Genomic DNA, 12,026 nt, shown 5'->3' with positions numbered 1-12,026 from the left:
TTTACTATTATTTAGCAGTTCAGAACTTCAGTTTCCCTAATGGGGAAAATTATACAGAAGAAAATAAAGTCTTGTATAATCCATGGTTAGTGACTACTTTGTACAAATTTAAATTACTGTGCCAGTAGCAGTGTTTTAAAAGTCAATTCTTTTAAAACAAATACCACAAAATACTACTATTAAAAACAATCATTATAAAGTTCCACTCTGACAATCTAATCTAAAGCAATATTCTGTAGATCTGAGTATACATTATTACTTGTCACAACAAACAATGTGTTCTATACATTGTATACTGCTATCAGATCCTACAAATAAAAAAATTAGGAATGGTGTGTTATAACTGAAATATCTTAAGATGTGAAGTGCCTATAAATAATGGTATGCAAATAATATTTTCGTGTGAATAAAATTTAGGTTAAAATAAACATTATAGATCCTTTAAAAAGAAAAGGAATCACAGAAGGGCACTCCAAGGAGTGTTTCTTTCTAAATCCTTTGTCTTCGTGCTAGTTGAACAGGCATACATACCAATGAGCAAAAAATCCAAAGGTAAAGGATGAGGTCAAAAACCACAAAAACTACTAGGGCATTCAATAACTTATGAGAACATCCATACCTCCAAAAGTAGGGTGAGGTCGCTAGATGACATACCACTGTCATTTTACTGGACAGTAAATCTTAGCATGGACAGTTCATCTTAACATGATAAGCAGTTCAGCACTTGGGAAAAAAATCTGTGTCAGATTTAATTATACTACAGTTAAGAAATATTCAAAATAAGAAAATGTATTGCTTCACCCTAAAATAATCTTTTTTAAATTACTATTTTCAGTTGATAGTCACCCTAAAACATTTATCTCATAAAATATGAAACAAAATATCGGCATTATGATCTTTTACTTACTTGTATTTCTCCAAATGTTTCATCAAAGGGGTTTTTTACTATCAAGAAAAAAAAAGAGAGAGAAGTATTAGCATCATTTAAAAATGAGAATTAGAACCCCCCTAAACAAGTCCTCTGAAATGCCAGCACGTACTTTGCTAAAACTGAATATAAACATGCAAATAAAACAAACTGATAACAATAAGAGCTGGGAAAGTATTTTTTCAGACTTACTATACTTTCCGAGTCTTACTTTGAATTTGCAGTACTCTCTGTAGTAATTGAGAGAAGGTGCTCTGATGTCAGAGCTGCTGGGTTTGTCCCCGTTGCATCGCTTACTAGCAACATGAACCAGTATCTACTTTGCCACTCTAAGTTATAGTTTCCTCTTCTATAAAGGAAGAATGTAACAATGACACCTATCTTATATTGTTGTGAGGATTAAATGAGATAAATCATTAAAAATTCTTGGCTTTGCCTCAAACATTTAATACATATTACCAATTATTATTATTATTAATAACTGTAGCATTTGTTTCCACCTTGGTTTCTCTTCAAAAAACTTCTAAGAGTAGTTTCTACTTGTGCAGTCTATAACATGCTTAAAAAACGAATAATTCATGTTCTGACTGGTGTGGCTCAGTGGACTGAGCACCAGCCTGCAGACTTAAGGGCTGCTGGTTTGATTCCCAATCAGGGCACATGCCTAGGTTTCAGGTCATCCCTCACACATTGATGTTTCTCTCCTTTTTCTTCTCCCTCACCCCTCTCTAAAAATAAATAAATAAAACATTTTAAAACAATGAATAATTCATTTAGAACTCTGATTTCTAAGAACTAAAGAAAATCTTTCTAATCATTGCTATTATCTGGAAAAGTAATAAGAAACAAATATACAGATCAAAGTAGCTGAGAATTAAGTTTCAGTATTAAACCACTTTGGATTTCCAATAGATATTATAAAGAGGATTCACCACCTTCTATCCAACCTCCCCATACATCTCCCCAAAAGATACACACAAGTTTATAGCTGAATTATGTAGCACCTCTCATGACTATTATTTAGAATCTCATCCTTATCATCTATTTTTAAGTCACATGTGAAAATATTCAAAACACTGATACCTGGATCCCTATAATCCAGGTCACAATGAAAACTGAGCCTACAGAGTACTTCACACTCACCAGGTTTCCTTTCTGAGGTGCTTTTCTATTTTTATTTGAGAAAACAGGAAGTTCCATAGGAACCAGGAACTGCCTGATTCTAAGAAAGTTCATGTGTGAGACCAGTTTAACAAGGTACAATTAAAAAAAGCAAGGAAAATTTTTTCTTTCCTGCCATCATCTAAAGGGATTTGCTAACGGATTTTTACACAATATTTTTCCATAGGGTTTTAATGCTAGGAAAGAAAAAATTTTGAAGATCAAATGGACTCAATAGGGGAACAGAAAGAATAATATAACTTAAAGATTAAATAAAATGCTAAGAACTGAAACATGCTTGGACTAAAAAGACATTTTTAATAACATTAATTTTTATTAAGTAAAATTTGAACAATTTGAAATAAAGCTATATTTAGTTAAATATACTGCCAAAAGATGCCCTGTCAATCTAGTTAAAATAAAAACTCTGGTTAAAATTGGTCAAACAATACTAAAAAACAGATCTTTTATGTGCTCTTTATAAGAATAGTTCTAAAATATATTAAAACATTCAATTCTAAAACACAGGTTTTAGTGTCTGTTAAAAAAGCCATGCATTATTTTTTACTATATACAAAAGTATTTTTTGCCCAGATTATTAAATGGAAAACTAGCTCTTCGAGTATCACTATGAAAGTATTGCTATGGATTGTAGATGTTCTCCTACTAGACTGCTCTACTGTTGAGTTTCTCATGACAGGGACCATGTGCCCTGCATTAGGGCTTGAAAAGTGCTGTTTGTGCTACCTAAATTAAATCCACCCTTCTTTATTCTACTCTGTGTTAACAGTGAAGGGAAAGTGTTAAATTCTGCAGGAAGTTGGAGAAGGCTCTGTTCTGGACAAGTGGGAATTGAGAGTGGGGATAAGATTAACAAAGAGAAAGCCAAAGAGCAGAACGATAATTCTGTTGAAAAACATTATGCTGTCCTCTGTATCTTTCTAGATTTCTGCCTTTTGTCTAATGGGCTAAAAATACCCTAGAGTGTAACATGTATAAAAAGCCAACAATATACTTTCCATCCTACACATTTTCTGTTTAAAAAAATCCCCCCCAATCTCCTATGGCAATGGTCTCCTATTAAATTAACAGACTAACAGAACTTTATGGAATTATAGAAGTAAAATGAAGCCTTGAGGTTAAGTTTTAGAAAGAAAATTACATCTAAAAATAGCAATTCTAACAAACCAAAGCCCTCATTTCTAAAAGGAGTATCTTTATACATCTAATTTTAATTCTGCCAAATTATTTTAGTAATTTTAATTCTGCCAAATTATTTTAGTATTTCTAAAACTACATCAGTATCTTTTATCTCAACCAAATTACCTAAACTTTTTAATGGGAAAAACACACGTTCCCATGTTCCTAATGAAATATTCCTTCCTCCTCTGCTTATCAGGCAACAGCTTAGGAGAAATGATATTCCAAAATCATTCCACAGCAAAGCTTCATTTATTCCTCTTTATTTATTAGTCTCTTTTCTAGGAGTGGACCTGAGAGTAAATTATAGTTCTTATTCTTTATCCTAAGGCAATGATAATTCCAAGTTGCTATTTCAAACTTGACTCTTTCACCCCCAAAAGGCACAACCTTTAAGTGTTTGTAGACCTGTTACTGTCCTCTTTTATACTCTATACCAACAACATTATTGCTTTTCTCAAATTCTCCCCTTTGGCCATTTCTCCTTTAATTTTCTCATTCAGATTATTTCAAACCTCAAATATACCAACTTTTCTTTGTAAATGTCCTTAATATTTTGACTTTTCTTTCATTTAAACCATCCTAATGACTGTAAAAGTCAAGTTTCCAAAAAATGTTCCTTTAATTATACAACTAGAGTCCTCAAAATTGTCCAGTGATTTCCCATCACATTTTGCTTCAAGGAACTAATTCTAATCTTGCGATACTTTCCTACTGACTTACAAGACATGTTGACTCTTCTCCAAACCTCTCTTTTTCTGTCTCATCAATTCCAAAAGTGTTACTAGTTTTACTGATTCTTTTTGTTAAATGCAAACTTTTTAAAAATTCTCTTAGGCTAAGATCAAATTTATCAACCATTAAGAATTCTCAGATAAATAGGGGGAAATGAAGTGCATCAATCAATAAATATATTCACAAAATATGTGAATGTTGACCAAGCAGATTGTTCTCCTCAGAAAAGCTCCATTTTGTAAACCTGGTGGCAGTAAATGGAAGAAAAGTCTGTGGTGACCCATTCTTTTATAACTCACAAAGAAAAAGAAACATTTAACAAATATTTATAAGGTACTTTTTGTGCTAGGTACCAGAAATATGGCAGTGACCAAAATAAAAAATACCCCTACCCTCAAGAAGCTTATGTTCTAGAGGGGTTAGAAGAGACAATGAATAAATACATTTTAAAAAATGTATAGTTATGTCAAATGCTTCTAGTGCCTTAAAGATAAAACAGTAAGGATGGTGCTTGACATGTGAGGGAGGGAAGCAATAGTAAATAAGATAGTCGGAGAAGACCATACTAAAAAGACTGCATTTGAACAGAACCCAGGGGAGCAGAGGGAACAAGCCATGGACAGAGAGATGTGATGCATGACAAAGTTAAGTTGCTTCCTTAATGTCATTGTAGTTTTCACAGCTGGGTTTCAAAAAGATGGGATTCATCTTTGTATGAATGACTCCAATCTATGTATGACTCCAAAGCTTACATTCTTTTCATTATAAAAAAACTACAGGAGAAAAAAAGTATTTGGTTTAAGGAAAGCATTCTTCTCTAGAACCTTCAGATCTGGAATCATGAACTTTACTCTCATGATGTAATACATGAAAAATGCCCAAAATGGGGATAAGGAGGAAATACACTACTGTTGGAGAATATACTATTGTAGTTGGGTGAGGAAAACTTCAAAACCAAGTTCTCTAATAGAAGTTCAGGAAAAGATTTTCCATGATATATTGAAATAGAAAGTATCCTGTGACCACTACAGGCAGCATTAATCCCTCCCCTTCTCTCTGCTGCCATGGTACTTTTTCATAATACTGCTATAAAACTTACCACAAGGCATCATTTTCTTTGAAAAAATCATAATTTTTCTGTTAAGTACCATACTACATCTAAACAACATTCTGATTTCATCTTCAGCCATCAGGGCAGTAACTCTGCAGACATGTGCTTTCAAGGCAGTCTCTTGTAATTTTGTAATTCTGTGACCTTAAACCTAGGTTATAGTCTGGAAACTTCAAGTCATCTAGGCAGTTAAATTCAGCTGCCTAAATGACCAATTATCTCTCTAAGTTGTACCTTTTTGCAAGAAGATATTCAAATTCTGAAATCCCATCTTCTGGCATTAATGGTTTAAACAGAGCGTAATTATATATGAAGAAGTAGGAGGTGGTAGCGGGTGGGGGACAAATGTTTCCAACAGCTGCAGAACACTGCACCTGTGTGGCAAACACTTTTGCATTTCACCATCAGACAGACTAATCTAAAAATGGGGCAGGGTAAACATTCTTTTGCCACACAGCACATTGCACATTTGTTCTCTGAAAGTTCTCTAATTGTTTCATGGCTCTATTAAATACACGGTCATTCTGAAAGACAGGAACTATTCACTTCAACCATATTTAATACATTACTGTGAATACTGACATGAAATCAACAATCAAAACAGACAAAAGTTTTATGGATAAGACTGTCTACTAAAGCTTGCCTAATATAAAACTCTTGTACCACCCTGTTCTACTCATAAATAACTTTTCCGTTTTAACTCTACCAATCTATCCGGATTTGCAGAGGTAAAGACCTACGTAGAGAATAATAAATGAAAGAAAAAGGAGACAAAAAAACTCAAAAGTTCCTCTACTTCTCTTAACTGATAGGACTCCCAACTTTCTAGTTGCCCTGTTTTATGAGAGGCGATAATTCTATGCTACTTCCAAATAAGTTATTCTTAAAGATGAGTGCTCACAGTACAATGCTTTCAATTTTCTATTTGAAATTTTTTATAATAATGACAGAAATACACAGGTCCTATAAAATTAAAAAATAAAAGGGCCTTTATATTTGGACATCAAAGTACTAAGAACATAATGAAAACTGAAATGTGTCTAAGAGAATAAAAGGTCAAAATGCAATTAGTTTGTGCACAGCTTTATTATTAGGTTGGCCAAAAAGTACTTTTGATTTTTTTTCCCTAAGATAGCTCAGTAGTGTTTAATTGTCTTTAACTGTATTCGAAACAATTCTGTTAGACTATATTGTGACACCTATCATATCAGCATGCATTTTTTTAAAAAATATCAAAATTGGTGAATTTGTGTGTAGCCATTTTAATAATGAAGATGGAAGAAAATAATCATTTTCACATATGCTTTATTTCAAGAAAGGTAAAAACAACTGAAACACAAAAAAGATTTGTGCAGTGTTGGAGAAGGTGGTGTGACTGATCAAACATGTCAAAAGTGGTTTGCAAATATCATCCTGGAGGTTTCTCACTGGACAATGCTCCATGGTTGTATAAAGCAGTTGAAGTGGATAGTGATCATATTGAGGCATTAAATGAATCAACATTTTACAACGCAGGAGATAGCCAACATACTCAAAATGTCCAAATCAGTAAAATTATTGGTAAAGTGAAAAACATGCATTTTATTTTATGGAGAAAAAAAAAGACACGGACCTTTTGGCCAACCGAATATATGGTTGGTTCTTAGTCTTCATCTCTCTATATGATAAAGAACATTATATAATCTTTTTCAAGTTTGTAGTCATTTAAAAGTCTTACATTTACTCACCGTAAAAGTAAAGATTCCCTACCCAATGAAGAAAAAAAAATGATAGAAATCTGTCTTTATTCAAATGCTATTTACATTTATAGTTGTACCCCATGTTTGGAATCTCTGTAACAAAAGCTGTGAGAAAGACTTCTAAGCACAAACTGGCCAACAAGTATTGACAGAGCATATTCTACTATGTTCTGAGAGCATGCCTCTTTAAGAGTGGTGAAAATGAACAAGTAGCAAAGATATATATAATGTAATCAATACCACCTTGGAGTTTAGTATAGTGTACTTTAAGAATCAGGAAGGAGCAAATAATTTCTGCCTACAATACATTTGAGCCTTAAAAATAAACCAAGAGAAAGTAATAAAAATGAAATGAACAACAGGAAAATCAAAAACTGATGAATCTTAAAAATATCATGCTGCATGAAAAAAGCTTTATACAAGAGTATTCGATGAATCCAATTATATGAAGTTTTAGAACAGGCAAAACTAATCACTGGTGGAAAAATCAGAATAGTAATGAGGTGATGAGTACTGACTGGACTTGAAGTTTTTGGAGTTGAATGTAATGTTCTATATCTGTAGAGATTTAAGTTACACAGCTGGATGATTTGTCAAAACTAATGTGATGGTACATTAAAGATTTATGCACCTGACTCTATGCAAAGTTTACAAAAAAAAAAACCCTCACTCTAGTTAATACCATGTATGAAATATGTAAGAAAAAAGTATCCTAATATCTTCAACTTATTTTGAAATACATTTTTCCATAAGATAGAATAATGGATAGATTGATGGATAAGGTATATAATAAATCAAATATAGAATATGTTAACTATAGTATCTAGGTGTGGGTATATCAGTGCTCACAGCACAATTTCTTTCCATTTTTGATTTGAAATTTTTTATAGTAAAATGCTAGAGAAAAAAAGAATAAAGAACAAAACAAAAATATTTGTTGGGGTACTAAAATCCTATCAAGAAAACCAATAAAAGATAACTTCAATACTTGAGTATGTTAGGGTAAAAAAATTGTTTTGAAGAGCTGCAGCTTATTGTATAAGAAAAAAACATCCGTTTACTTCAATCTAGATTCTTGACAAATCAAAAACTAAAAATTTTCCTGTTTTTAGCAAAAGAACAAAACAAAACACCCCCCCAAAAAACTAGAAGTTATTGCGATGTAAGCTTTTTACTTAGAAAGACCTGTTTAATCTTATTTTTTAAATTCATACAATTTACATCTACAAATAAGATTTTATCTTTTTACTAAAATAATGTCAGAAACCTGGCATACAGAAAAATAGCCAAAACATACAAGTTTATGTCTAATAATTTTTAAAAAGTGTTTACTTTTACTTTAAAAAATTTTTCAAAATTACTTTCTTAAAGCTTGACCTATGGAGTTGGAGGCAATTTGCAAAACAAAAATGGAACAACACCAGGTTCATTTACTTAAAATAAAATTATTACTAAATTAGAAAATTATATCACTAGCAAATCAAGAACATATATATATTTTGACATTTAAAAGACTTTAATAATAGTTTATCCTTTCCAAAAATGAATTCTGATACTTTAGTAGAGCCCCCAAGACTCAAAAAATATTTGATAGAACTACTGATTACTGAATCTAAGTAGTAACTAAAATTAAAGTTCCCATTCAAAAAAATGTTTAATACGAGAAGACTTTAAGAAGTATCAACAGCTTACTCTAAAATAGAATATAAAGTTAATAATGAATCTCTCCCCAACACACACACACCTCTCTTGTCTTTAGTGGCTCAAAACATCAGAGAACAACAATAGGCTGCTACCTCCATCTACTTTTGTCAGCTAAAGATATTCCTGTAGTTTCCCAAATATTGGAGATGAAAGGTAGTATAAGAACATAGTCCATTCAAATACAAACAAACTAGTGTGTTCACATAAATTATGGGAGCTTTATCTTATTCCACTGCTTAAAGTCCAAAGGTTTGAGGGATATACTTTTTCAATACTTTCAAAGAACTCTTGAAAACTATTTTTACACATATGCCAGTTAAAGAACTATGCTACTGCATACTGACAAGTGAATTGAAAAATAAAAGCAGGTCAACCCACAAAGGTTAGACACAAACCTATAAATAAAATCAAGCATCTGTGTAATAGATAACTTAGCACCCAAAGGAATTTATGCTAATGCAATATTGAAATTTATTAAACATGGTGACAGCTCACCGTATTAAGAGATTTTAAACTAACTGTTACTAGAGACTGGCTGTAACATTTCCTCAAGGTTCACACTGCAAATAATACAAGTGAAACTCTATTATAATAAGGTCTGTTCTGAAAGACTACTACTAAATGAGAATTTGGAGATCCAAAAAGGATCTGTGACACACTGTACAACCTATGGATGTAATAAAGCAACATGCATGTCCAATTCAATTAAATACAAGAGGTCTTCTACTTAGTAACATTCTCAATCAAAATACATGTGTATAACATTTTCGATGACTAGAGATAATAAATACTACTGGTACAGTTTTGTGTAATACAAAGACAATGTGCAAATTAAAAAATCGGAGAGAAAAAACCTGCAGCGCAATGTAAAGGCAAACAGAAGTAAAAATTTTTTTGATGATAGGAGTGCTCATTCCCTTCATCAAATGGTGATGAGAAGCACAGGTCTGATAAAAGGGAAAATGGCATTACAGGTATAGACAAAGCACAAAGATTGAAGTATGACTGAAATAAACACAAACTGAATTTGAAGCTAAAAAGGAAATACCCATCACTGACTTTATAAGCAATGTGCTTAAAAGTTCTATCTTGACTTTTCACTTGGGAAGAAACCAGACCGAAATGAAAAGTCACTTGAGAAATAGAATTTTTAAGTCAGTCATCATTAGGTACAAATAAAACCACTGAATAAAAAAAAAAAATGTAAGCAGTCATTACATTCAGTAAACTAAACTAGGCTAAATAAATAAATAAGACTTTTGTTGGTTACAATACATGGAACCTTAAGAGTGAAACCCATGCTTCCATGTAAACACAATAGCCAGAAAGTATAACATGCACTGAAATCATATCAGATTTTCACCTGTCTATATCTACCTTTACAACTTTTACTTGTAACAGAACAAATATGTATGAATGAATGCTAAAAAATAATGTGTGCAATTCCCCACATGCTATTGGCTATTATGGTCAATAAATGAGCATATGCCCCTGACAAAACCTCAAATGAGAAATGATGATGCTATTCCCTCACCTACTCAGTTTTCCTGTGCCTCTTATACTGTAAATGCTTCAAACACTTAGTATGATTGTAACATTGAAAGATATTACAATCTTTAACATTTATGGGCCTTAATACTTCATTAGGTACTAAAACAGTTTATTCTTACGATGGAAGACAAAAAAACCTGGTCTTTATGAGAAACCATATGGCAGCCTCTAAATCTGGGGGACTTAATGACATTTGTGACTACGCTTAATTTTTGCTTTACGCTCTGACTTCAAAAACCTAACTTTGTAGAACTACTATATACTAGAGTTGGAAATCTGAACCAGTCAGTAACAAAAACGTTTTCTAAACCAAGTAAATAAAACTGATGCTTTAATAATACCCACTTAGTAAACATCCAAGGCATCTTAAAACTCCCAAATCACTACTAATTTCCCCACATAACACCTCTTGTTAAATTCTATACAATAAGGTGCTAAGGAATACAAGATGCAAATTCATTTTATTTTCCCTAGAGCAGCTTAATAGTGCAGTGATCATCACTACTTTGGAGGATCACAGACCCTTTTTAGATTTTGACTCTCTCCCCAGAAATCTGCATATACATTAAAAAATGTGCATGTAATTTCAAGGAGTTCCTAGTCACCTGGAATCCATTTATAGCTTTTTTAAGAGTCATGGGGCATTGGGATTAAGAAATCCTGGTCCAGTAAAATATAAGACTATTTTTAAATGGAGAGGTTTAAATTCCAAAAGAAAGCCAAAACAAATATACTGAGAAAATATAAACCATGTAGACAATATTCTATAGAAACAAATATCTGTGTTGGGAGTCAGATTATCTGCATTCAATTTTTGGCTGGACAAGTTTCTTTACCTCCCTAAGTCTCAGTTTCCTCATCTGAAGGGAATGATAACTTACCTGGCTCTTAGGACTGTTTTTTGTTCAGTTACTTTGTTTATTGTTGTTCAATTACAGTTGTCCCAATTTTCCCCCCATTGCTGTCAGGAATCTTTTAAGAAATGAAAGCATGCACACAAAATTTAGCACAGTTCTGAAAACAGTCCTAGAGACCCTTGAGTTGAATTTATTCCTGAAGTCTTTCCAGTCCCAGTCCACATACACCATACACCCCCAGAGTAAACCATCAGTTTAAAACTGTCTTTATGATCAAAAGAGCATCCACCAACTAAAGCATCTTTTCTCAAACTCCACTGGCCAAAGTAGCAAGTGACTTCTAAAGCTCCTTTAATTCTGATGATCTTATATGCCAAAAATGTTGACTTTAAGTTTATCTGCTTTTATTCATGTAGCGTGACCTCCCTTCCTTCAGAACCAAGTTTCTGTACCAAAAATAGACAAAAAGAAAAGTATGGCAACAACCCTGTAGTCAATTAGAAGAAAAAATCTTGTAAATCAAAGCACAACGTAATTTATTTATTTACATTCATGCTCTAGCTAGATTAATTTACCAGAATTTTGATTTACTATTTAAGGTCTTTATCCCTTTCTCCCCTCAAACTATATACCCTACTAAAGAGCAATTCTTGCTCTTTAAACACATGTATAGGTTTTTATTTAACTACAGTACTTAACATTATAGTTCTTCATCACTAAGCAACTACTGATGAATCTGTCTTTTACTACATTAAAATCCCAACAAAATTTAACCAAAAAAACTTTAAAGAAGATAGGACATGGTTGCTTGAAAAAAATAAATAAAATTAGCAATCTAAACCAACCCAACAGAATGTTACACTCTGATTTTTAAAACCTGCACTTGAACGGATACTCTGCCTAAGACAAAATTCAGGCAAGGACACTAAATCACCATAGTTTCTCTCATTTTCCAGCCCCTAAGTTACAGCATTTTTAAAAAGGTATCAAATGTTTTTAAAGTAATCGAGAGACATTTCCTTTTTCCTTCTTGGATGGCG

At 32.4% G+C, this 12,026-nt stretch overlaps 1 protein-coding gene across 1 annotated transcript in view; it reads right to left on the bottom strand.

Annotated features, from left to right (window-relative positions):
- The window catches only part of LEMD3 (LEM domain containing 3), a 59,039-nt gene that overhangs the window by 27,486 nt on the left and 19,527 nt on the right, over nt 1-12,026 (bottom strand). The window contains exon 2 of the mRNA XM_037136018.2: nt 908-945. Coding sequence (XP_036991913.2) covers nt 908-945 — 38 coding nt within the window. The remainder of the gene's footprint in view (nt 1-907; nt 946-12,026) is intronic.

This window comes from Artibeus jamaicensis, unplaced genomic scaffold, assembly GCF_021234435.1.
Source record: "Artibeus jamaicensis isolate MK-2021 breed Jamaican fruit bat unplaced genomic scaffold, CSHL_Jam_final contig_233, whole genome shotgun sequence".
NCBI classification, from domain to species: Eukaryota; Metazoa; Chordata; class Mammalia; order Chiroptera; family Phyllostomidae; genus Artibeus; species Artibeus jamaicensis.
This window is presented reverse-complemented; position numbering and strand designations above follow the sequence as displayed.